This window comes from Hesperophylax consimilis, chromosome 10 (genome assembly GCF_061612785.1).
Source record: "Hesperophylax consimilis isolate HC1 chromosome 10, BYU_Hcon_1.0, whole genome shotgun sequence".
NCBI lineage: Eukaryota > Metazoa > Arthropoda > Insecta > Trichoptera > Limnephilidae > Hesperophylax > Hesperophylax consimilis.
The window spans coordinates 6,605,446-6,632,729 of NC_142845.1; the positions used below are offsets into that span (position 1 = coordinate 6,605,446).

Below are 27,284 nucleotides of genomic sequence, written 5' to 3' on the forward strand. Positions count from 1 at the left end.
AAAACCACTTCAAAAATTTTCAATGTGAAACAATAGAATTTAAATTTGTGATAATTGGAACATGTTTGAATTGTGTGAATTATTTTTAAGTTGAGGCTGCTCAGTAGGTACTTGCCAAGGAAGACATTCATTAATTACCAGAAATAAACACGTAATTAAGTACTCCTTTTCACTAAACAATGAACCTGTCATCTCTAAAACGGAATGTAAAGACCTCAGCGTTTACTTTGATAGCAAACTTATATTTAATAAGCACATTGACTCAATCGTCAATAGGTCGTATAAAATGCTTGGTTTCGTGCTACATGTAAGTAAAGTATTCAGAAATCCGCAGATAATCGTAATGTTATATTTCGCATTAGTCAGAAGTACACTGTTTATGCTTCGCCAATTTGGAATCCACAATATAAACTTTACATAGATAGTATAGAATGTATCCAAAACAAAATATATAAAATATATTACCTCCAAATTTAACAATAACTTTGAATGTACATTTGAAACTTTGCAGCAAATGCGAGTAGTAGCTGACTCAATATTTATACATGGAATTTTAACCATCGACTGTACCGAACTTCCGTCCTTTAATAATGTTAACATACCTTTGAGACGTGCACGACATACAGTTCTATTCCACACGCTTAATTATAAAACAAACGCAGCATCTAATTCACCAATTAACCGAGCTCTTCATAATCTGAATAGTATTTGTATAAACTCTAAACTTTGATTTTTTTTTCGGATTCACTGCCCAAATTCAAACTTGGCATCATGTCAATAATATAAAAAGTTCAATGCGCATACATACAGACACACACACACACAAACACTCATACATACATTACACACACACCTATGTACTACACATGTCACCTGGTAATTAAGGAATAAACATAACACTTAGCAGACTTTACAAGGAAACATATCATAGGTACCCAACATGAAATATCTAATTCCTGTATATTGTTTCATCACTGTAAATCATGGACTGTGTGTTTCTATAATATAAAATTAGTTCCTTTTTGAGGGCCATTTGCACAGAACAATGAAATTGGTCACAGATTTCAAGTGCAGTGAGTATGTTTAAATGCTGTTGGTTTGCTGGCGCGACAACAGCAAGCCAACAGCATCGTACCAGCAAGGCAACAGCAGCCGACGACTCAACAGCACGAGAATGGTTCACAACGTACCATGGGTTGATAATGAGATTTTTCTATGAAAACTGATAACTGCCGAGATGCTACTGTACGGAGCTGGTGATGTCATCAGATAATAAATGTGGCTGCTCGTCTATTGCGGCAAATCAATATTCTTTAAAATTGGCTAGACCATATTCCTAGTGATTTTCTTTTCAGTGATTATAAAACTATTTTCAATATAATATAATAACAGATTACAAAACTTGGTAGATATACCAACATGCCAAATTAGTTTTACAACCATACAATAAAAATCATTCATTACAACATGTTAGTAGATATGTTTAATTTTGTACATAATTATGCGTTGTACATATTGTGTTCATGGTAATTATCTCTTCATTTTTATTTAATGCAATATTAATTTTATTATTTTGCAAGCTTCTAATTTTTTTTCATCCACAAGATTGTCCAGCCCGGCGGCGTCCATTCTTCCTAATCCACATATATATAACTGAAAACAAATAAAAAAACATTGTTTTACCTTTCAAGCGAAATCTGATAACTACATAATACCAAATCGAGATTAGGGCTCAGGTATTTTAACATCCGTTACTATTTGGCGTCATCACAAATCGAAAATTAGCGAAATTTTTAATTTCTCCTTCCAAAGACGACTTTCGATCTTTATGACCCTATCCCGGCAGTATAATGAATGAAAAATAAATAGATTATTTTTTGACAACACTTTTTAATATTTTAATATTTGAAACTGTTATTTCATGGTGGAATTCCATTATAAATATATATAAAGAACACAATTTTAAACTTTTTTCCACTTGTTTTTTATTTGACCGTGACCTCACGGTCACGGTCAAATAAAAAACAAGTGGAAAAAAGTTTAAAATTGTGTTCTTTATATATATTGACAACACTTCATTTCAACCTATTTCCTTCAGGGGAGATGTTTAATCATGCCTTTACCTAATGGTTCTGTGAACACATGAGGGGCGAAAGATTTTTTACAATCTCCCTATCATGGAACGCTTTTGCCAGATATCCAGAATTTTGCCTGTGTCACTCAACATTTCTACCAAACTTGAAGAATACATATTCCTTACCAATTGTGATAATCAGCACAAGAACAAGTCCAAAATATTGATTCTCTCCAAAAATGCTTTCCAAACAGTCCATTATTTGAGAATTATTTATTATGTGTAACAGATAATTTTGAAAATGAATTGTCTAAAATTAATCAGTTCCAAGAGAGCACAGAACTGACTGAAGCATTTTGCAGTTCAGTTGTTTTTTGTTCTGGTTTTTTGTTTAATTTAATTAAAATCAGTAGGTAAAAGAAAACAGAGTATGTTCCTAGTTCCTACCAACATGATAAGATGAGATCACATTGAGGCTGCGGTCAACTGCAGATAGCAGCTTAGTGGAATCTCACCCTTAATAATAATAAAAATAACTTATATTACCATTTATTAGTTCGGCTACTGGCATTATACCTAGCTCTCATTAAAAATTTAGGCGTATTAGATCAATCAAAAAATTTATATATAAAAATGCAAAAATCAGTCATTTTAAATACATGTAGGATAACGAAAGATTTTTTAAATATTTATGTTGATGGATCAGTAGGATTTATAAGCCCTGTTAGGAGTTCTACCGAGCCGAACCCTCTGATATGAAAATATCTGGAGTCGGTGAATTATTTTCCCATTTGATCTGTGGTGAGTTGACGTGTTGTTCTTGTATTGTTTTGTATTTATTTTGCTTATATAATGCTCTTGCATAATGTTGATTGACTAGATGATCATTTGTGGAAAAGTGTGTGGAAGGGTTTAGTTTTTCCTATGGGGAAGACATAAAGTTCAAGACCTCAAGGGCGCTGTACAATTATATAATACATTTCTACTATGTTATTACTAACTATATATGGAGATAATATACAGTACAATACTTACCTGGTAGATCACTTGAGATTAACACTTAATTAACATTAACTAATTGTTTGTTAGCGAAATTTAGATACAGGATTTAGGACATAATTAGATATAACTGGTCTTTCTCTCAGGAATAGTAAATTTAAATGTGTTTTTATCCTACTATGTTGATAGGAAGTTGGAATATAAAGTTTTGCACGACTCGGTTGCATTTATTTGCGTATTACACATATTTCTCTCTTTTCTTCATTCATCTCAACATCATCCACGCCATTTAGAGCATGTATATGTATACGGCTTATTAGATGGCACAGTTCTAATGTACCAAAAAACCCATCTACACTCGATGCAGCAGGGGAAAGGACGTAATCGTGCGCGACTAGTCTCTCCAGTCGGCAGTGTACGTTTAATTAATATAAAACTAGTTGCGTGCAACTGTTTGAGTCGCATGTCAGCAAATTAATTGTGGTAAAAATACAGTTTCAATAAATGCAGATTTATTAGCACTGAAAAACTGTTATTTACATTTACTGTAATAAAATGATAACCTTTAAGATTAATTTTTACTAAATTGAGAAAGATGCTTATTTTATTAATAACTAGCTGTACTCTGGCACGCATTGCTGTGCCTCAGTCTGTCTTTGCAGATAAATAAACAATAGCGGGTGTTGCTTTTATGTCAAACAGATGGCGCTGTTTTCACCTGCCACAGGTGACATCTTTATAATATACCCGGCGTTGCTCAGGATTATGAATGGTTTGGATTAAAGTTTTGAGTTTGTGAATTTTAGTGTATCTGAAAACTGGGTCTATTTTTAAGGTGGAGATAAGATTTTTCTTAAGAATTGAAAAGTTTACTTTTTTTGTCTTTTTCCAGTGCGTAGATGATGCGTTAAGTCTTCCTCGGGCATCCCTGACTTTTTCTACCATTCACTATTGTATACTACATTGTCACTATTAAAAAACTGCATTACATCGACTCTTATACGACTCCGTATCCCATTCCAGTGCAGAAATAATGCAAAGTCTTTCCCGGGCGTCCACGACACTCCTGGCAAAAATAAGAACAAACTTTGTAATTTTCAGCGAAAACGGTCCAGTAGTTTTTGAGTCTATAGGGCAAACAAACAAACATTTTTATATATGCAGAGTGTATCGGCACGTACCCGACAAACTTTAACCAGCTATTCCTTAGCATATTTGGAGTAAAAAATCTTATGTGCACTTTGCTGTCCGGTAACGTTTTTTTTTAATAAAAAATTTACTACAGTGAAACTCTCTTAAGAAGTTTTCCAAGGGACCGGGGAAAAAAAACTTCTTAAGTGGGAAAACTTCTTAAGTGGGATTCAATTTTAGCCATTTAATAACTCGAGTCCGGGGCATACGTCATTCCTACGTTACCTACCTACGTTAAATTGTCGTGAAAACAAGCTCATATGATCCAAGCGGTCAAAAAAAAAAATATATATATACATCTTCTAGTTATCATGCGTTTCAATCTACATTTTAAATTTATGCATATGTATTTCCTAACCTTCAAACTTAATTTACGACAAATGTCAGATGAAACATGATGCACGGCAATTTTTGATGTTTGAATGAAAAAAACGTAATTATAATGCATATTTTACCATCTCCCCCGCCATATAATCATGTTGTTATGTATTTAAAGGTGAAATATTCCGTATTAACCGTGATCCGATAGTTTATCAAAAGTTTTTCGTGTTTTACAAATTCGATGGAATAAAAATTTTATACAATAATATTACGAAACATCTCTATGTTCATTATCAAAGGGAAGATTATTGAAGGAGGCGTCAAATGTATGCAAATGTAGATCTAGCCCACGTTGTCATTAAGGTTGAGTTTAATATAATCTTTCATGTTATTTCGGCCTTAAAGACGCTTGCATATTTGTTACATAATTCCGCATTGTTTATTCGTTCCATTGCTATTTTACCTAGTTAGGGGATTAGGAGATGGGGTATTTGGTTTATTTATTGGTTACGGCAGGTTACGGCTTACGGCCCGGCGGCCGACAAAGGGTTTTATGGTCTCAGGTACTAGGTATGAGTTTCAGTCAACGTCTTTCAATTTATGACTTGGAAAAAGGTTCATTTTAGATATTTTGCGACACAATATTTCGTTTGTGTTGATTTTACCGCCGGATTTCTAAAACCTCTTAAGCGGGAAGCAGTTTTAGCTCTAAAACTTCTTATGTGGGAAAAAATCGTGTTTTTTGTATGGAATTTTCAAGGGACCAAAAATCAAAACTTCTTAAGCGTGAAAACTTCTTAAGTGGGAACTTCTTAAGCGAGTTTTACTGTATACATATTTTCACCACATGTCGCCACTGTTTTATCCTTTGTCAAAGTTTGAAAACCCATCTGGCAATATTTTATTCGAATTCCGTTGAATAATGCACGTGTGTACCTATATTGGCGCACTTTTACAATCACAACGAAATGGCACGGCAACATTCGTCTCATTTTTAACTATTATTATTTAGTGTGTGCGAAAGAGCGAAGACGCTTTTCGACATACTTGCTTATAACAGCTGTTGAACACGAAAAGCAATGCCAATGACAGTGATGTAGTGTGGAAATTTTTAATTGAAAAAAAAATGCTACCGGACAGCAAAGTGCCCATAACATTTTTTACTCCAAATGTGCTAAGGAATAGCTGGTTAAAGTTTGTCAGGTTAGTGCCGATACACCCTGTATAGATTTGGGTGGGAAAAAAATAACCGCTGGACAAAAAATTTTAAAACAAAATTTAAAAACCGTGTTATTAGAGAATGCTTTATTTTTTATAAAAAATAGGACAAATTAATTATATTGTAATATTACACATGTAATTTTTTTTAATATATATTGTGTGAAAAAGAAGTTCTTATAAATAAAAACAAGAACTATGTATTACCTTCTGAATGCCAACTATCATTAGTATAATATAGGATTTTTATTCATGATCTTTGAATAATTACATGCATGTAAATAAAATAAATGCAATCATGGTTTTAATATCATTATGGATCAGTAAGTTGCAATTGTAAATAATATTATTTTAAAAGCGTGATTTCTTTCGTTTTACAAACGTGGAAGGCATACTACATCTTAACGTGGAGGAATGAATGATCTTAGATTTGTCAATATCATTTTTCTTGTCTAGCATTCAGTTGCCAGTTTACTTAAAAAATATAAAAGTGATAAAATAAAAATATTACTTAACCTTGCCATACCCATGTACATTCAATATACTCTATATGTAGTAGGATTAAAACATCTAGATAAAAACAAACATTTTAACATATTTTATATCCAGAGATTAAATGCAATAGCCCAACAGTTCTTTATTTAACATTGATTCACAGCCGAATTATAATATAGTGTAGAATAATTCTTCACATGTTCAGTCTTAATAAAGTTATAAAACAATACAATATTTTTACCAAATTAAGTCCCATGTTGTACCAACAGTTTATAAAAAAAATATATAATGTTTTTGAATATTCACTATTGCAAAAACGTATTAATATGGTACTTGTACAATAATTCCTGAAGCATGGATACAGAAAGGATCAAGTAGTAAAAGTCACAGAAGATTACATTTTTTTGGGAAAACTGTCACATTGTGACAATTCAATTTTTTGAGTCACGAATGACAAAATCAAAGTTTTTTAAATACGTATTTAAAAAAATATATAAACTCGGCACAGCGCCCAGAGGATTTCCATCTCAGAGAATGCAGTGCAGGGAGTTGTGTATGTTTTGATTATATGAAAGGATATCGATTGCAGAACTAAACCATATTTTCGAGCCATTTAGTCAAGCGCTTGATGTTTGAGCCGGATTCATCATTCTCGTCCACAGCGCTGATTTCTCCAATTTCCACATCAGTGTTCAGGTGAGAGAACTCAAAGTCCTTGTCTTTCTTGCCGAGGAATACAGTATTCTTCTGGGAAGCATCCACTGATTGCAGTTGGCTCGATTTTGTCTTACGAACCAGATTTCTAAAATCAAAAATATCAAATTCAAAATTCAATCAAATTAAATGTTATCAATGACACAAGTTCATCGGAGCATCGTTCATTCAAATACCGGTAGAACAAGGACAGAATTCCCACTCGACGCCTGTGCTCTAAAGATTGCAATCTGCTTGTTAAGATAGCAGAATCTATCAAATGGACTGCCCATTACTGCACAGTAAAGGGTTTTTTTTCTCAGTTATTTTGGGGCACCACAGCAGATGTGGCTGCCAAATACAACCTTGGGGCGCACTTATGATTTGTACAAGGTTAGCATTTGTGTACTATTAAAGGATCTGCGGGTTCTGTACAGTACCCCCGGCTTCCAAGAGGCTAACTTTATGTCGGGATCACACGAGAACAATACAGAAGACGATACAATAGTGTCCTGTCCCTGCTCTGTGTCTCTCTCTGGTACAATGTCTCGGTTCATTGTTATGTCCTTCAAACTACTGTTCAAACTAGGACAGTGGGTCTGGAGCTGGGACAAAACAGTATTGTACTGTCCTCGTGTGATCGATGCATAAGTCTGGCTTCAACGGAACCCCCATGTCTGAGTTGGTGACTTAAGAGTTAAACCAAGCACATGTATGGATGGTTTGTTGGAAATTACTTATATGGAAGGATTACTTTTGTGTCTCCACGTGGTTCAGCCACTTAAGTTTAGGTTTTACAACACTCCTTGAATCTGCATGCTTATTATCTAGAGAAGCCTATTTGGTGGTCGACTATCTACAAGTATGTTCTTATTCTAACCCAGGAGCAACAAGTGTTTTTTCAACTTACATCTCTTTTTCCAGCAGGCTCTTAATGATGACACAGCTCTTAGCCAGGGGCTGATCTTGTTTGTTGCAAAGAATCAAAATGGCTGGTTGATTCTTAATAACTACGGGATCCGACAGCAAGTTGTACAAGTACCTGAAATAAAGACAAACAGCAATGAAAAAATGACCTCATAATATTACAAGACAGGGAGAAAAAAAAAACAAAATAAGAGTTGCTAACAGAACAATATACTGAGTGACCTTGGCTACAAGGCTAGAATGGCAATCTTATTTTATTACCGACAGATTAGAAACCACAGTAGGTACACATCGCTATAAAAAGTGCAGTAGTCGAATCCACATTTTATTTATGGTTCAATTCTATTTGGAGCAAAAGCTTTTATGTGAAGAATAACACTTTTTTGTATTGTTTATAATTTTGTACATTGAAGTGAAATACCTATGTAACATTATAATACTAGTACAATTGGGTAAGTACCAATAGTTGTAGTTTGTATCATCATCATGCTAAGTATTATTTCTTATGGTAACGGGATAAATCACCACAATGATAATTCATCACATCTTTAAAAAGTTATATAAAGTCATGGAAAGTGATGAAACAAAAACTACTGGATTATGTAGGTTAGGTTGGGTTAGGTTAAAAAAAAAAATATTTTCATCGTTTCTAATGACTTTATATCACTTTTTAAAAGTGTGTTGAATTGTCACTGTGTGAAGTTATTATGGAACCATTTCTTATTTTGTTTAATACAATACACACATTTTTAATTGCTTATTCTCGTCGCACAAACTGTGGGTTTGCAGCTTAAAAATTAATAATAAGGTGATACATATAACAATATTGGTACAAGTTGTATTAAAAAAAAACAATTATGTATTCAGTCTACGCACATATTTTATATAAAATTACAGGTAAAGTGGAGTACTTACTCTGCGTCATCTCGGACATCTTTCTGTAAAGTGGCCGAATCTACTACGTAAACGATTCCACAGGCTCCCGCCTTGTACTTGTCGAAGATCTGACCTCGAACACGCTCATGTCCGGGGACATCCACAATTTGTAACGATCCCTGAAGGAAATAAACTAGAATTAGTGAGGCATTGAATTGTTTAAAAAGTTATTTACTAGAATTAGTTGGGCATTGAATTGTTTAAACAGTTCGTCGCTAGAATAAGTTGTGCTTTGAATTGTTTAAACCGTTCTTCTCTAGAATTACTTGGGCATTGTATAGTTCTAACCACAGAGAAGAGAGCGAAGTTGGTCATACCAACATTTTCTAAGGACGGGTTGTTTCGGAGAATTTGAACAATTCATCAAATTTCAACGTTCATTTTCGGGTTCTGTGAAAGACTTATCCAAGTTCTGATTTTATATCATTGTAGGCTAGTTGCTTGACAAAACTGAAATAAAAACAGAACTTGAAAAAATCTTTCACAGAACTTGAAAATGAACGTTGAAATTTGATGAATTGTTCAGATTCTCCGAAACAACCCGTCCTAAGATTTTTTTGTCGAGAACTTCTGTGACAGAAGTCTGGGATCCTGGGACGAATTTCAAACTGACACGCCCATCCATCGCGGTATACTGGCGAAGGGCCAGTCGAATTAGCAATAGATAGCTCTAATTAAAAATAATAATAATTTCACGTTTGAATAAAAGTTGTTGTGAAGTGTAACAAAAGAAAGAAAGGAGATTTCATTTTTATAATAATATTTTACAAGGCAGGCGTCATTTACACTAGATACAAGGCAGGCATGATTTACACTAGATACAAGGCAGGCGTGATTTACACTAGATACAAGGCAGGCGTGATTTACACTAGATACAAAAAATGTTTTTTAATGAAGTGTGTATTTTATTTATGAGAAGTTTAGTGTCATCTAGTATGTAATAACAAATTTCCATCTGGCAAGCCAAAGCTAAGCGATTGTGAGCTCCAATGTAACATTCTTCAAAGCCCATTATTGCACAATATTGTTGATTCAGATGAAATCTTTACTTCAAAGAGGTCGGCAACGTTAAAACATGGCAGAAACTTAAGAGATTTGTTACAACTTCAAAGAGGTCGGCAACGTCAAAACATGGCAGAAACTTAAGAGATTTGTTACAACTTCAAAGAGGTCGGCAACGTCAAAACATGGCAGAAACTTAAGAGATTTGTTACAACTTCAAAGAGGTCGGCAACGTCAAAACATGGCAGAAACTTAAGAGATTTGTTACAACTTCAAAGAGGTCGGCAACGTCAAAACATGGCAGAAACTTAAGAGATTTGTTAAAACAACAAAAAAAACAGTAAAAATATTTACAAAAGAAAAGTAATGCTATCCTCAGTTTGTAACTATCTTCCTGAATGTTCTTTACAAAATTTTTCACCGTACTTTGCTTATTAAAGAGCTAAGCAGTGGAATAATACTGGCCTAGGAAACCACGCCCGCTAGAGCCTAATTGAGTTGTTTGATGTCTAGTCTTTGAGTGTTGTTGTGGTGTGTAGGGGCTTTTAGAATCATTTAAAAATAAAACGAAAGTATAAATCTGGTCCTTAAAACGGTTCGGGAAAGTGGTGGGGCCCTCGACCGCTCTAGTAACTAGTGCTATGTCCTCTCCCTTCTTTCCTGGTAGAAGTTTTTTTTAACAATTGATAATGTGGGCCTCACTGGATGCTTTACCCTTGTTGAGGCCTCAAGTAATTGTGAGAAATCAATGATTGTAATATGCAGGCATAAATTTCATGCATGTAAATGAGTGAGATAATAGGGAATTCCAGTCCTTTTTCATCAATTATAAACCTTCTAACTTAAATACCAGTATATATTTTTTTATTGTTATAGTTAGTTTTAATAGTAAACAAGTTTAGAAAAAATAAATGGCTAATTTCTTATACATTATTCAATGTTTCTTATCAAATACTAGTCACCTCATTATTTTACATTTTATTTTTTTTATTTTATGCACATATCCCTACACATCAGAGATATGTACATAAAGTTGAAAAATTATTAGCAATATTCCTAATAATTAATAAATAAGATAAGGTACACATTGCACAATTTGTGTTACATGATAAAGATAGCATAAAGATAAATAAAATAGATTAGAAAAGTTAAATGATAAAGATTTGACCAATTAAAATAAACCATAATGCATATTCCATGATACAAAGAAAGAAAAAAAGAGAAACATGTTTTTAGATTGTAGGAACATAAAAGACAAAAAAATAATAATTACACCACAGCTCCTATGGATGCTCCTAAATTTGCTACTTTAAAATATCAGTATCTCTTAAATACGGGTAAACCTACACTTGTCGATACTTGAGGTGAATTTGTGTCCAAGCATATATAAGCGAGAAATATGTGGTATTAATTTTACCGAGTAGCTCAGTGAGGTATTTTCATGTTGATTAAGTGCAGGAGTTTACAACAGTTAATTCGGAGTGAATAATTCTTTAAATAAAAAGTTAAGTCGGTTATTTGTCTAGGGTATGGGTATTTGAAGTGTATTAGGGATTAGTTATAGCCAGAACCCCGGGCGCATCCGATGCTAAATAGTACAGGGCTCTATGCAATGAATTACAGCAGGCTCCCTTCGCGACCTACACGGTTCTCCAGTGCAAGTTTATACACAACTCATTGATAACAAGATAATGGAAGCGGACAGGACAAGCGTTTTTTTTGAGTGAGCAACATGTCATTGTTCAAGTCAGAAAAATAAGCAGTGTTTCAGTAATAGTTAACATAGTGACAGTTCAAAGTTTACGACAATTGTGGTCAAGGCCGGCCTTGCCTCCTAAGTATGCGCAATTGGAGCAGTCCGCTCTGGGCACCGAATTGTCAAGGCGCTGATAATACGTAACACATCGCCCTATAGATTATTTTTCACCAAAACGGTGCTACATAAAAATACAAATCAATCTTATATTATTGATTACAGCAATCGCCCTCCAAGGCATCTACTGATTTTGACAAGGGGTATCAAAATTTGACTCACGGCAGGGGGTGTTTGGCTTAGGGCCGGCCATGAGTGTGGTTATAAAACGCGCGCCCGGAACAAGACACAGCGCGCCTCCTCAATTTATAAAATATTACTCAATTTATACAAAAGAGTTTATTTATAAATTGAAACATAATATTATTAAATATATAAAAGAAAAAATTAAAAGGGAATTCTACAAATTAAGCTTGAATTAAATAATTGATAGATCTGATTATAAATCTCAGTGTCTTCATGCCTTTGTTTATTATTGCATGTGAATTACAAAATTTAATTGTGTGTCTAACATAACTCCGAGATTCCCAATTTTGTGGACCTTCTCCATGATTTGTTTTCGATAACATAGTTAAATGATAAAGGGGTCTTTATTCGACAAAATGCTAGTGTCTTACATTTATTAACGTTGAGGAATAAGTTGCTAGCGATTTCCTAACCTGCAAACTTTGATTGAGAAAAAAAACATTAATACATCTTTTACTACGACATTCATAGATAGTTCTTGTAATTAAGTTGAAAGCATGTGTTGTATATAAATTTTTTTGCATATTAACCTTTCCGGGAGTAAGTTACGTAATGCTGGCCGTGCTCTGGGGAGTGAGTTTTTTTTACATAAATAATTTTTTTTTTTTTTTGATCTAATGTATGCTTTATGCAAAATAAATAACAGCCGATATGTCTGTCGATAATGATGTAAAATGTTTAAAATTAGTGTAAAGTTACAGGAATATGCCCATTGATGGCAATACGATGCATATTTACAGAATATGCATCGAATATGAATATGCGACGCCTGTCGTCCATAGCCGTCCATACTCCTTTGGCTAAAGTGTGTACCGTCGTTCATTAGCGTCCATACTCCCGGAAAGGTTAAGCGTGTAGCGGAAATCGACGAATTCGTTTTTCATGAATATTTCTTTGCGTAATTTCATACCATCAACAAAAAGCAGAACTTCTGCATTGTTGAAATAAACTTCTCCCCAGTACATTTTTAAGTTCTCTTTTTTTTTCATAATATTGTTATTATTTATTTACTTAGGTCCTGTTTGGGATTTTTCTTAGTTACTTCCTAATATGGTTGTGTTCAAAAATAGTTCCCATGCGGTTTATTATGAATAGTTGGTAGGTACGTACATTTTCGCTTGAGTAGTTTCCAACATTTTCACTGATTGAGGTGTGAGTTTGCCTGAATTCTGAATGAAGAAGACGAGCGAAGATGAGGGTCTTTCCAGAGTCACTCAAGCCGGTCAACAATACGCCACGACGGGAATACTGCCTTCTGCTCCAAAGCCAGAACACAACTAAAAAAAGAACCGCGTTTAAAAGAAGTTCAATGACCTGTCAGACCAGCCTTACCTTGGAAAAATATCAAACAATTTTCGTGAAAAACTACATAAAACACATAGCAAAACGATATATCGAACTATTTACGCATTATCTCAAATGAAAATATTACATAGGTATTGCACTAAAAAAAAGTTTTTGACGAAAACATGTTATTGTAGTCAGCATTTTACAAAAAATATAATAATAATAATAAGATTTCGATACTCACTTAACGTAATAAATAATACAACGATCGAAACCGTACTCACTAAGTACGCATTGTTGCTAATGTTAACTGATTCGGCGTTTTTATTCACCATGATTAGTTTTCTATAACTTTCGACCGTGCCTCGAACAAAGGAGGAGAAACGTGATTAAAATAGTGCAAGGCGGTGCAAGGCAAGTACTGGCGATAATAACCACACGCAATACCAACCATAAATAAACAACTCAATACTGCTCAATGCTGCTCAATACCAACTACGTAAAAATGTTTGACAGATAAAAAAATACACGATGGTGCTTCTGCGTTGTAGAGATGGTCGATATTCCTGTCCGGTTTCAAGGAATCGGTTCCTTTGCTTCACCGGAGCAGTCGATGTTATTTCTCCTAGGAATCGGTTTATTTTTTGAACTGGCTCCTTTTGCAATGTCATTGAACTAAATTTTAATAAAAATATTTATTAATTTTGAGGAACTCCTCCCCCATATAGTATTTGATTGAGAAACCGGTCCCAAATTAAAGAATAAATAACTGGATAAATCATGGAACTATTATTCTCCATCCATACTATAATATCCATATAGTCGCTCTCTGGTAACTAGAGCCGCAGTGATAACCCATTTCAGGTATCAAACATTTCTACGCGTTGCCGTCTATGGGTGCATACAATGCAATATGGTCCTAAAGAGCCCTGTGGTGCATAAAAACTATTATTATTTTGTTTTTGTGTTGTTAACGCAGTTATAACTGCCTTTAATTTTGGGGGTATTTGATAATACAATGAATGGGATACGTCATTTTACATTACAAACAAACTTTAAAAATATCGTATGTAGGGCAGTGTGGACGGTATTTTGAAAAAAAGAACCAAACCAAAATGTCTTCCTCCACAACGTATAAATGTTATTGATTAAAGTTATCCTGTATTATTTTATTGTTCTGGTGAAATTAAAGATGTTTAAACATATATTACCATGAGTTCATGCCGTATTGTCATGTTTTGCAAATTTTCTTCAGTGTTTGTTTTTTCATTAGTTCAAATTTCTCGTCATTTTGGTTTTTTTCTTCTCGGGTTAACAAGTTTCATCTTGAGAAAAAAAGCTGTAAAAGTTCATTTTCGTATTCAGATTAACCATGCCCTCAAGAAACATTTCGGTATTTTTCTGCTTCAAGGACATTTTTATTTTTAAAATAGTTTTTTAGGCTAAATAATGAATTGCTGCCTGCAATTATATTGTTTATGGTTGCACCTTTTTTTAAATGGCCTTGAGTTTCTCTACCTTGTCTACTGCTTACGTACCGTACGTGTAATCTGTGCTTAAGTTCTGTATAAACTTTTCGGATACAAAAAGCCCGAAGACATCGATCTAGAGAGTGGTTTATTTATGGTATTATGTTATCTATGCTATTCGCTATGACATTTATTAAATTATTTTAATTTGGTTTGTGTTTTTGAAATATAATTTTGAATGTCACATTTAATTGTATTTCCACATTTTTTTTCTTAAATATTCCTGGAGGTTTGTAAATATTCTAGAATCAGTGTTCTCGGTTAGATAAAAATAAATAATAATACCAGTGACGTCTGTCACTTGACTGTCACTAATGTTTTTGTCGTGATAACAAGTTTAGAGATAAAAATCAGTATCCGTTGTCATAACTAAAATTATGGATTATTAACGTTACCGCACAGCCGTTTTTCAGTGATAAGGAAAACAAGGTTAGATAGTTTATAACCGTAATATTATATATAAATGCAGTCTGTTTTCACCCGCAGTTACATTTTGCGGCCTTTCGGAAGTACATTCATCGCAGGCAGAAAGATGAGCGGCGATGCCGTCCGATCCGTCGATATTGGAAGTAAGCAATCATTTTCTGTTATTACTTAAAAATTAACCATTACTACAACGGCACCTTAAAAAAACACGGTTTGGAACCCTAACCCCCCCCCCCCCCCCTTATGCATGTCAAAAACCGTAAGTCAACCACTGAGCTATCATATTCCATCTTCCCTGTATATATCGGAAGTATATAAGTACAATAAAGAGTTGTAAGTGTTTAAGCAGCAGACAGCGGGACTCTAAGGTCAGCAGATCTAGATGTTACTATTCGTCTAATTGAACATTTTAGGAGAAATCAAGCAGTTAACCATGATGGCTTTTTTTGTGTAACTGGCCCGCTCATTTGTAATAAACTTTTCTCAGCTCTTCCTAATATTCATAATTTGATTAAATTTAAACAAACTTTAAGAAAATAATGTCCATGTCTTCCGCGGGCGTCCCTGACATCTTTTACCATTCACATCTCATCTTATCACTCCTTTTTCAACTCCTACAATTTTTTGTGTTATAATTAGCAATTTTCTCAAGTTTCTGGTAATTGTTTGGTTTCGGTTTCCTCCTTATTGAACTTTTTATGTTTAATTTCTCGGAAAATTCTTATTTCTGAACGTCTACTGACTCCCGTTTTATATTATTTTGTCTCATGTAGTTATTGCACTGGACTGTTTTCTGCACTGTTATTTGTTCCTTTTTTTTGATTTGTACATACTGTTTATTTGATCAATATTATGTAATAAGTACTGAAGGTAATTTTCCGAATATGACCCCTAAATACTAAATTATTATTTTAAAGTTTACTGGAGTAAAGTTCACTTGAAGTGAAATAGTTATTATTATAATATTCAAAGATTTAAAAAAATCTTAAAATAAGTAATCTTGTACTGTAAAAGGAAGACTTATCTGGGGTAAAATATATATTGTAGAAATGACCCATTCCCATAAGTATCTATGTAATAAGTTGTATAAATGATCCATTCCCATAAGTATCTGTATAATAAGTTGTAGAAAAGACCCATTCCCATACGCATCTATGTAATTAGTTTTCTCTTACTGACATTATTTGGTGTACATTTCCAGATATGAGGATAAGGTACAAAGATAGGAGCGAAACCTTCCTAGAGGAGCACCTGGTGTCCAAGGAACCTTTTGGACAGTTCCATGCCTGGTTCGAACAAGCCAAGAGCAATGATAAAATATTAGAGCCTAACGCAATGTGCTTATCTACTGCCACCAAGTAATAAATCAATTTTTAAAATATATATTTATTATATGGAAACCGAACCCACAAACGTTGTATTGCAAAAACACAATGTAGAATTAAAGATACCTACTTAAAATGTATTTTTATGCATTTCAGTAAATAATCGATTTCTAATAATGAAAACCATCACCATTTGAGGAGTAAATTATAAATTTTCATTATTTGTATAATTTAAGATAACTTGTTTGTGTTTTTATACCATAAAATGATTTGTATTTTCTAGGGATGGAATTCCATCTGCACGTTTTGTACTCTGCAAAGGATATGGAAAAGATGGATTCAAGTTCTTCACAAATTTAGGAAGCCGCAAAGCAAATGAACTTGTAAGCAAATTATTTATTGATAATTATTATTTTTTATTTTATTAACATAGTAATTTCGAAGTTCTGCTATTTTTTTGTTTGTACATATTATTAAATTCCACGTCAGCTGTTTCAATGTAGTATAGAAGTCGATGTCTGAAAAAAGCGAATATTCTATTTATGTTAGAAAATCGGCATCTTTGTCTTGCAATTTCTTGAACAAAACAAGTACAAGAAAATATGTGTAACAAGCATTTTTTATGTAAAACTGTGTTGGGTGAGTGGTCCAAGAGTCAGGTTCTCTTCCAGGCATCACGGGTTTAATCCCCTGCTAGTTAAGTCCTCTTTCATTGCAAAAGCAACATTTTCCTCTACAGTGAAGGGAGTTGGCGCTAACAACAAAAAACTGTCCAAAGAAGCGAAGCTAGCAGTCCACAATGAAGTGCTGGTACCTATCCTGATGTAAGAAAGTGAGGCATGGAACTGGCAGAGAAAGGATGAAAGTAGACTGAATGCTGTAGAAATGAGATCCCTGAGGCGTATGTGTGGTAAAACCATGTATGATCGTGTGAGAAATGTGGAGATCCGCAAAGAGTGCAAGGCTGATGTAAGCATAATGAGTAAGATCAAGAAAGGGATACTTAGATGGTTTGGGCATGTAGAGCGAATGAGCGAAGAATGAAGTGTAAGGAGAATACACAATGCAAATTTGAATGGTAGTAGAAGTCGGGGACGCCTGAGGAAGACATGGCACGACCAAGTGAATCAGATACTTGAGTCGGGCCATGTCGAGAGTCAGAATAATGGAAGAGTTTGTATGAGACTATGTATGAATGTGAATGAGGCAAGGAGTGTGTGCCAAGACCGAGTTGTTTGGCGGTCCATCCCCTCTGCCTACCCCTGCGGGGAAATGGCGTGATAGTTAGTTAGTTATGAAGGGTTGTAAGAGCAACTACTGTAGAATTGTAATACATAATACTTTCAATATCTGACATTTTCCATACATTATGATGGCAGTATGCCACCGTAGCGCTTCCCTGCGGCCTGAGTTGTGTGGCTTGGTTTACTTTCATAAATTTGTACTGGACACCTACTCCAGTGACATTGAGTGTAAAATTCCAGTTTCCTCTGGGGGATTCCTTGGTAAGGATTTTGCAAATGAAACAAGACTTCAAGAATGTCATCGGACGACTGACTGGGTGGGTCACTCACTTCCCTATTTATTGAGCTAAACATGTTCAGTTTCTACGCATGTTAATGTGGAGCAATTATTCATATCTCCAAAAGAAATGCATGGGAGCCTGTATGAAACAAATACATTTTCAAAATGAATTACTAAGGTCCCATGGTTTGTTGTGCGAGTAATTCAACCCATAGACATATGAATATTAGTAGACCTGCCCTAAGTGATTAAAAGCGTATTATCCCCACTCCCCATACCGGTTCCATTGGAGCCGGCTGTGCTCGCGTATGGCCTCAAGTGAAATTTGAAAACGTGACGTCATCATTCTTGTGCGAACTATGGTCGAGGCATCATCGGTTCATTTTACGAAATAACACGGCAAAATGTTGACTTGTACTATGAAACTTGTAAAAATAGATGTGAAAAAGAGAATAAACCCAATTGTCGTATTACATTCCATATATAAGCATTATTTTACTTTATTTTAAGCATATTCACATCGTATAATATGAATCAGTTGTTACTATCACATCGAGAAACGTCTGGACGCGAAACACAAAGCTGGTTGGTTGATGGGAAGTAAATTATGAACATTTATAAAAGTGTCTTAACTAAATACTTAAACAAAATATTCGACTCTGAAAATAGAACCGAATTTTTTTGCCGAATTTGGACTTCGCAAATTTGTTCATAACGTGGCGAGTAATTTGCGCTCCCATGTAAAAATGTCTATTCATTCAAAAGCAGATTTTACTTTTAAGAAGTAAATGGTGATATTATAATGCGAGATGCCTATTTACTGTCAGATTGATTTATTGACGAATCACAGTCAGCCTTACTCCCTTCGTTCTTAAACAGTTGATTTTACCCCTCGCCATTATCTTCTCGTCTATTAATTCCTATGTCTGTGAATTCAACCTTACAAAGGCAATATAGCATGTGCACAGTGATAACGATCATTTCAAAAATGGGTCATCTTTTAAATATGTAAAAATGGAATTTTTAAAATTTTTAATTATATAACATTGTAGGTTATAAGCTGTTGTACACATTTTAATGGATTTTATGAATGATTATGCTATGCTTAACTAGCGGCCAGAGTCACCAGCCAGTATAAGAAAATACTGGAGTTGGACTTCAGGTTATTTGTAACTTGGGAAAGCGTGTGTTGAAAAAATAAAGAAATATAAAAAAAAGGTATATATAGGTTAGGTTAGGTCCAGTTATTATATCTGTAGTGTTGTATTAGTGAAGACAGCTCCCTGTGGTTTAAATTAAGATTTTCATAATATGATAAATACAGCTTGAAATGGTAGTAGAATCTCCGGTAGGTGAAATTATGATTGGCTTCAACACCATGAAAAGCCAAGAGTGAGATGTATTTTTGAGTTTTCATATTACTTAAATCCAAAGTATTAATGTTTATGTCCTTACATAAAATGACTTCCTTATTTTGAATATGAAGATGTAGAGTCAGTGATTCTAGGAAATTATCTGTGTAATCCTGGGACGGAGGATTTATATAGTTTTTTTTTTTTTTTAAATTGAAACTTCAAAGTAAAGAAAACTTTGAATATTTTAAAAACTTCTTGCAAGTTAATGAATGTTTAATAGTTAAATTAGGTTCTGTATTGTCATCCAAATCTTTTTTTTTCCATAAAATCCATATTATTTTTTAATGCTGTAAATATTTTCGGTGCCTTTTACTCAACCTCTATAATATTGTATTGAGGTCATATTCGTGTTATATTTCCCTGATTTTTAGCCTTCACCTTTTTTCATTAGAATGGATCTGTTTTTAAACCAAATATATTTATATACCTATTAATTCTTTTCCCTTTATTTTGGCTTTCCAAAGTAGTTCCTTAAAATAATGAGATAATGATTCTCCTAGAAATATCATTTATCATAACATCCTAGGAATATCATTTTCTCAAGGTTTGAAATCACCTTCTTGTTTGCTAATAATTTTAATCTTGTTTTTGGATTTCTAAATTTTAGGAGATTTTTTTTCAGATGACATGGTCTTCTGTCTTATATATGTACTGCAGTGGATTTTGTAACACTGCTAAACAGTTGCCGTGACAAAAGTCACCCGTGTGTGCCTGGTCTAAATCAATTTTGTATTTCTGTTCAACAGAAAGAAAATCCAAACGCCGCTCTTACTTTCTACTGGGAAGTTTTAAACCGAAGCATTCGCATCGAAGGAACAGTCGGTACACTGAGCGACGAGGAAAGTACCACATACTTCCATAGCCGACCCGTTCCCAGTCAGATCGGGGCTTCGTCCAGTTTTCAGAGTCAGCCCATCCCTTCGAGGGACATTCTATGTGATCGGGAGAAGATTCTAGAACAGCAATATACGGAGAAAGGAATCCCCGTGCCCAAACCTGCATTTTGGTTAGTCATTCATTTTAAACATTGCGTAAAAAATAGCAATAATTGATAGGAATAGAGTCATTTTCAATGCTTCAAAATAGATGCTAAAATATCCATGTATGTTGTTAAAAATGTTAACGGTCAATTTAGTATTGATTGATAAGCATATTTTGAAAAGCGCTAGTTAGGGTCTTGGTGTATAGATAGTTCAGTTAGACCTTTCACGTAGATGTTCCTCATTCATAAAGGTGAATTGTGCTACATCTCTATTTTTGTCAGTAAACTTGATTTTGTTGAGTTCTGCTTGGTTTTTAAAAATTTTAATTGACAAGTTTGTGCTTTTAAAGTGTTATCAAAATGTGTCTCGGACAGTGGCGGTTTGCGGGGTTGAAAAGTGCGGAGGCACAAACATTTTTTAAGACTTGTGTATATATTTTTTTAATGTGAATTCTGCACAAAAGTCCCAACTGCTTCCAATCGTTGGGAGCCAGTGAGACTATGGCATCCCCCATTGGGGTATTTTGTGAGGCTGAAGTTAGTTGGGAGGGGAAGGAGATGGGGAAGAGGAAGGTGGGGGAATACCTAGCTATTCAGATCTGGTCATCAAACACGGCTGAAGCCATTCAACCAACTTTTCAATTCGGAATGGTGGTCTTACACCAGGGCGATACTAAAAGTATCTTCCACTCTGGATCATGCTGCAAGTATACTACATATTATTTTCATAGTAATAATAATAATAATAATTTTTGTAATTGAATATGGGGAGGTTAGTGCAATCCCACACGTCCCATATAGATATACATTTTTTTTAATAGATATAATAAATTAACAAATAACGACAACTATGCAGGGCGTGGTCTTGAGTGAGCTTGGGTCCAGCGATCACTCAGGAGTGGCACTTGGTGCTGGTAGGCTGCGGTTGCCAACGTGTTGGCGGTGGCCATTAGCCGTATCCTGGCTTAAATTAGTGAATTGTGAGAAAACACAAATTAATAAAATAAAACTTACAAACTAGTCGAGAGCCTTACCCCTCGACCATGGAGGCTGAGGTCTTGGATATTTGAATATATAACTACATACAAACAAAAAAAAAATTATGATCGACGATGCTTCTGAAGTGTTTGAAGCCCACCTCAAACTAAACACCAATGTGACCATGTCAGCTACCGTTAATTTCGATTCCACCCCCATCCCTATATGAAATCAGCGGCTCTCGTAGGCAGGCCCTACGTTTGCCTTCTAGAGCTACTATTGTGTAGCCCGGCTAGCGGAAATCCACTTGTGAATCCATACATCGCCTTGCACCGCAAAGGGAGGGTTGGCATCATACGTCCGTCATTTCTGGACACACTGAACCCTAGATTTCTACCCACCCCTTCTTCCCAGAACTGAGGGAAATTATTTTCCTCAGGGCCTCCTGTGTGGAGTCAATTATAAAACAAATTACTTGAATATGTATGTAATTGTATTTCAGGGGTGGTTACATTCTCACACCAAAGTGTGTCGAGTTTTGGCAGGGCCAGAGAGACAGACTCCACGACCGTATCAAGTTCCGTCGCCCCGCGGCCAATGAAGTCCCCGACGGAAAGCTGCTGCACCTCGGAGAAGAGGGTTGGGTATATGAAAGGCTGTCTCCTTAGATAATCTGTACTATAAACTAATGATTACATAAATTATTTATTTGTAATCAGTAATCATATGACCCATATTGATAAACTATTTCCTATCTTATCTGGTTTAGGATACTGTTGTAAATAAGATAATACTGTTGATTAGAATTTCAGAATAATATTGTTATGGTCGGTTGGTGTGTGTTCAAAGGCAGGATGTAAATGATAGCGGTGCAATTTTTATTTTTGATTTAATAATGTATTGAAGTTTTGCATTCTTGCTATGGTTTAAATGTAAAATCAAGAAATAATAAATTATTGCAGAGTTTCATATTGAATTATAATTCAACCATGTATCACCCTATGTAATGTCTTCCATTAGAATTAAATAGGTTTTAAAAGGTTTAAACTTATGCCTAGTTTACGATAGTACAGTATTCTATTGTCCCAGCACCGAAACTATTGTCCTAGTACGAACAGAAGTTTAGAAGACAGGACTATGGGCTAAGACATTGTCCTAGAGATAGACGGACAGACTATCTCCGCAGGACAGTGTCTTCCCCTACCACCGCGTGCGGCCGCATTGTACGCATGTGAATGCGCAAGGACAGGACAGTAGGACAATAGCCAATCTATCCGCGCGTTGTGTCGAATAAATGGAACGGTTCCATGATAACTCAACACAGTGACAATTCAACACACCTTTAAAAAGTGATATAAAGTCATTAGAAACGGGGAAAAAAAAAATTTAAACCTAACCTAACCCATTCTACTTAACCCAGTTAATAAAGTTTTTGTTTCATCACTTTCCATGACTTTATATAACTTTTTAAAGATGTGATGAATTATCATTTTAATGATTTATCTGGTCACCAAATGGAACACGTAAGAGATTACTAAATTGATAACCATATATATAGTGAACACGACTGTGAATGATATTTTTCATGAACTCATAACGAATGTCGCTATTTGTCCATTTTCGCATTTGAACTACGGTTGAGTTGTTGTATTGTCCCATTATCCTCTCCTGTGCAGTCACAGCTGTTCACGGACTGGGACAAGAGAATATTATCCTAGTGTGAACTCGGCATTAGGAATAAAACAATGCAGCGAAAATATTTTTATAAACTACATACATAATTATGAAAATAAGTTTTCTAGAAAATATTTCACTTAGAAAAATAAAACAACTTGTTTTGCTTATTTGAAAGTCAGCTTTATTATTTCTCTCCCAAGTCCCCCAGTACTTTTCCAAACACTATTACATTTCATGACTCCGTCTTTTACCACCAATGATTCAAATTGTCTGACCCCCCCTCCAACTCCAAAATAATGAGCTTTTGCAGCCACATATCCAATCCCATCCTCCTTTAAATGATTCTTGAATATTTCGTAAATCTTCTGGTGGTTGTCGACATTATATATTGTTTCCGAAGACAGGATATAATCGTATTTATAATGTTTGATATTCTTTTGCATCAGTTTTGATAGAGAGCCCCAATCCCCTGAGAAGAATCTACAACTATTCTTGATTGTTTCTCTCTTTTCTGAATGGATGTTGAGAAGGCAGTTCGGTATAGTCACTGCGTTGATTACTTCTTTATTCTGAAAAAAACAAACAAAATTATTGCTCTTAGCAGAAGGAAAAAAATGCAACTTAAGGTTAAACGCAACGTTTCGTTATAGTCTGCGCGTCCATAGATTGCGTTAGTTAAATTATTTTTTATTAAAATAAGTTTCTTGCAAGTTATGCTTTAAAATATTTAGACGAATTATTTGTTTGCACCCATAGATATGCAATATGAGAATGAATAAATAGTTTCGCCCTTAGAAAAAACTTAATTCATTCAAGAGAGGCATACAAATACAATATTATATTGGTGATTCAATCCAACATTGTATTTGTATGCCTCTCTTGAAAGAATTGAGTTTTTATACGGGCAAATGTTTTGAAGTATAACTTGCAAAACGTGTATTTAAGTGAAATAATTAAATTACTGCTATCTATGAAAGAGCAGATTACAAATACTTTTAAGTTTGGCCTTAAGGTTAAACACAACGCAATATGAATATGAATAAATAGTTTTGTCTGTATAAAAACACAATTCTTTCAAGAAAGGCATACAAATATAATTTTAGATGGATGATTCAATCTAATACTGTATTTGTATGCCTTTCTTGAAAGAATTGAGTGTATATACGGACAAAACTATTTATTCACATTCATATTGCATACGTACAGGCGCAAATAAATATTCATCTTAATATTGTAAAGCATAACTTGCAAAAAGTGTAATTTAATAAAATAATTAAATTAAAGCCATTTATGAATGCATAGATTATAACGAAAGTCGTGTTTAACCATAAATGAATGATTTAAATATTATTGAACCAATCCTAATATGCATTGTCAGAATCAGATATTCTGGATTGTTTTAAAGGTTCTAAAATAATAAAGTATAAGGGTAGTGGATGACCACGCTATTTAGATCAAAACTTTTTTGGGCATGGCCTATGCAGATTATACGTTGAGGTGTCACAGTACGCTATAATCTTTCTCAGGAGAGGAGGTCAGATTAACTGGGGAACTGCCGCGGAATATCATTTATTTGTATGGGATCTGTCACCTTAACAGATCACGGCACAGATCCATAAATTGATCTGACCCCCTCTCCAGAGGGGGTCGTATCATTTTCAAATATAGCCTGGCTAGCAGATTACGGCGCATCATCGTCGCCACGCCTACACTTATAACACATCATTGTCAGGTGTTACAAGTCTGTATGGGATTGTATGGCGAGCGATATTGAGTTACACAAAATGCTTCGATGTGTATAGCGTAATCTGTCACCCACTTAAAACTTTAAAATTTACAGAACATGAGCAGTACTTACATAATCTTGAAAGTGAACAGTAGCTCCCGACATAAGAGCAATCAATCCCAAAATTCCCGCTCCACAACCCAAATCCAGCACTTGCTTTTCTTTCCATTCCACTTCTTCCGTGCACAAATATTCCGATAAATCATTTGTGCACTCCCATATTTTTAAGCCACCTGGGAATTATGAAACAGATTAGAAATATAATATGAAATCATTGAAACAACTTTGTGGTGATTTACCTTGATAACAGCGCTAGGTATACAGGGTGTATCGGCACGTACCCGACAAACTTTAACCAGCTATTCCTCGTTAGCACATTTGGAGTAAAAAATGTTATGGGCACTTTGCTGTACGGTAACATTTTTTTTCAATTAAAAACAAAAAATAAATAAAAAATCCACACTCCGTCACTGTCATTGGAATTGTTTCTCGTGTTAAACAGCTGTTATTAGCAAGTGTGTCAAAAAGTGTCCTCGCTCTTTCGTACACATTAAATAATAATAGTTAAAAATGAGACTAATGGTGCCGTGCCATTTCGTTGTGATTGTAAAAGCGCGCCAACGTAGGTACGTACGTACATTATTCAACGAAACTCGAACAAAATATTGCCAGACGGGTTTTCAAACTTTGACAAAGGATAAAACATTGGTGACATGTGGTGAAAATATGAATAGTAAATTTTTTATTAAACAAAAATGTTACCAGACAGCAAAGTGCCCATAACATTTTTTACTCCAAATGTGCTAAGGAATAGCTCGTTAAAGTTTGTCGGGTACGTGCCGATACACCCTGTATAAATAGTGAAATACTAAATAATATTACTAATTATTTCCCTAACCACCTCACTTTCAGGTATAGATTATGGAAATTATAATTTGTTTCCATAGTACAAAATAGGTTATTAGTTTGGGTTAATTAAGTAATTTAGATTGAAACTAAACTATTGCAAGTATCATTCAACTTTGATTGAATAAAAATGATAATATAATGCATCTTTTACCATCTATCCCGAAGTAAATCGATGTTTCTTGTAAGTTTAAGTTGAAACATAGTGTAATTTCCATAACATGCGCCTATAGTGCGGTGATTAGTGAAATATTTATCAGAATATTGTATGAAATAGACTACCTTCGTAAACTCCGGCCAAAAGATCAGAATGTTGAGTCTCCGCCCGCATCACATCACTTCCCAAATCATTTTCATGATTACTTTCTTTTAGATACTTCACAGCATCCTCAGGGAAAACATGGCCAATATCCAAATCTCCGCAGATCAACAGTTTGGCTTTAGGAAACAGTTCGTCTATGTCTTTAATAATTTCATTTGATGGAATTATTTCAATGGCATCCAGCCATTGCAAGTCGCTGCTTTTAATATTTTTTTCTAAAAGTAATATAGATTTAGAACGGTAAAAGATAAAAATTAATATGCTTTTATTGGAGTTAAATATTCAGGATAAAAGAGTAGTTTTTTGACGTTACGGACTGAGCACTTATGAAAATCACCTTTGGTATCTATTTCCCCTTCGGCTTGTGCAACTTGATCGTTCTGAGCCATTTCATCTTCTGTATTGACAGAAAAAGAAAATCTGAATCCTGACATTTTACCGAATAATACTTTACGGAGTACAAACGTTGTTACAAGCAAAATATTAAATTGATTTCTCCTCAAATAAAATTTGAAAATAATTTTATTTTCTCAAACTTAACCTAAGTCCTTATTAGAAAATGTCATATTCACGCGCAATTTGACAGACGGCTTTTTGACACTACAAAACATAGACAATATATACATAATTCTCTAGGGAGGGATTGCAATCATATCGATCTAGTGATGCACAGGATCGATTTTTTTAATCGAAACATCAAAAGAATCGAATGATTAATTCCTTTATTAATCATAAATTACAAAGGGGGTACATAGACAAAGTATGGTACATTGGTATGGCAACATTTTGGTAGGTAAGTACTGCATTTGCAAAAAATAGGCTAAACCAGTGTTTTCACACTGGCAATGATGTTTATTGTTTACTTGCAGATAGCTACGTAATGATCGTAATATTTATTATAATGATGCGAATGACTACGAATTTGAATGCGTTTCTAATGACGTTAAATTTATAAAATCTAAATTTAAACTGAATAAATAATACAAACAAGTTTCATAACTACTTCAAATTAAAAGGAAATATTATATACTTGAATATTCCTACTGAAAGTTTGAAATCTCGTCACATTTTATGTTTATTTATAACCTTCCGGACTTATTGTAAGTCAGAATGCCATTTTTAGACACACTAAATGCACGGGCGTCCTAAATCTTAACATAAAATTTGAATGAATTGTTCACATACTCGTAGCTTCTTTGATTAGTATATAAT

The 27,284-nt window shown here is 34.3% G+C and overlaps 3 protein-coding genes across 3 annotated transcripts; 1 reads left to right on the top strand and 2 right to left on the bottom strand.

Annotated features, from left to right (window-relative positions):
• Window positions 1-5,887: 5,887 nt before the first annotated feature.
• On the bottom strand, window positions 5,888-13,644 carry SrpRbeta (signal recognition particle receptor beta). The gene is made up of 5 exons (XM_089636541.1): window positions 13,447-13,644; window positions 13,026-13,192; window positions 8,834-8,973; window positions 7,902-8,033; window positions 5,888-7,100 (listed from the first exon to the last, which is right to left on the bottom strand). Exons 1-5 carry the CDS (start codon window positions 13,535-13,537, stop codon window positions 6,890-6,892), a joined length of 741 nt encoding a protein of 246 aa, XP_089492667.1. The 5' UTR covers window positions 13,538-13,644; the 3' UTR covers window positions 5,888-6,889.
• Window positions 13,645-14,870: 1,226 nt separating this feature from the next.
• LOC149420227 (pyridoxine/pyridoxamine 5'-phosphate oxidase-like) lies at window positions 14,871-23,207 on the top strand. The gene is made up of 5 exons (XM_089636540.1): window positions 14,871-15,300; window positions 16,359-16,515; window positions 16,766-16,865; window positions 20,168-20,427; window positions 21,884-23,207. The coding sequence occupies exons 1-5, from the start codon at window positions 15,195-15,197 to the stop codon at window positions 22,047-22,049; spliced, it is 789 nt and encodes a 262-aa protein (XP_089492666.1). The 5' UTR covers window positions 14,871-15,194; the 3' UTR covers window positions 22,050-23,207.
• A 15-nt stretch (window positions 23,208-23,222) lies between these two features.
• LOC149420228 (histidine protein methyltransferase 1 homolog) lies at window positions 23,223-26,665 on the bottom strand. The gene is made up of 4 exons (XM_089636542.1): window positions 26,410-26,665; window positions 26,033-26,287; window positions 24,917-25,077; window positions 23,223-23,627 (listed from the first exon to the last, which is right to left on the bottom strand). Exons 1-4 carry the CDS (start codon window positions 26,504-26,506, stop codon window positions 23,223-23,225), a joined length of 918 nt encoding a protein of 305 aa, XP_089492668.1. The 5' UTR covers window positions 26,507-26,665.
• Between the last annotated feature and the right edge of the window lie 619 nt (window positions 26,666-27,284).

What these genes read in the sequence shown, in the direction of transcription:
- SrpRbeta (XM_089636541.1), bottom strand. Translation starts at nt 13,537, where the DNA reads ATGGTGAATAAAAACGCCGAATCAGTTAACATTAGCAACAATGCGTAC. An exon ending in GATGTCCGAGATGACGCAGA is followed by an intron (nt 8,034 to 8,833) that starts GTAAGTACTCCA and finishes TCTTTATTTCAG; the next exon opens with GTACTTGTACAACTTGCTGT. An exon ending in AGCCTGCTGGAAAAAGAGAT is followed by an intron (nt 7,101 to 7,901) that starts GTAAGTTGAAAA and finishes TTTTGATTTTAG; the next exon opens with AAATCTGGTTCGTAAGACAA.
- LOC149420227 (XM_089636540.1), top strand. Translation starts at nt 15,195, where the DNA reads ATGCAGTCTGTTTTCACCCGCAGTTACATTTTGCGGCCTTTCGGAAGT. An exon ending in CCGATCCGTCGATATTGGAA is followed by an intron (nt 15,301 to 16,358) that starts GTAAGCAATCAT and finishes GTACATTTCCAG; the next exon opens with ATATGAGGATAAGGTACAAA. An exon ending in GCCGCAAAGCAAATGAACTT is followed by an intron (nt 16,866 to 20,167) that starts GTAAGCAAATTA and finishes TCTGTTCAACAG; the next exon opens with AAAGAAAATCCAAACGCCGC.
- LOC149420228 (XM_089636542.1), bottom strand. Translation starts at nt 26,506, where the DNA reads ATGTCAGGATTCAGATTTTCTTTTTCTGTCAATACAGAAGATGAAATG. An exon ending in AGGGGAAATAGATACCAAAG is followed by an intron (nt 26,288 to 26,409) that starts GTGATTTTCATA and finishes TATTACTTTTAG; the next exon opens with AAAAAAATATTAAAAGCAGC. An exon ending in TTTGGCCGGAGTTTACGAAG is followed by an intron (nt 25,078 to 26,032) that starts GTAGTCTATTTC and finishes CATAATTCCCAG; the next exon opens with GTGGCTTAAAAATATGGGAG.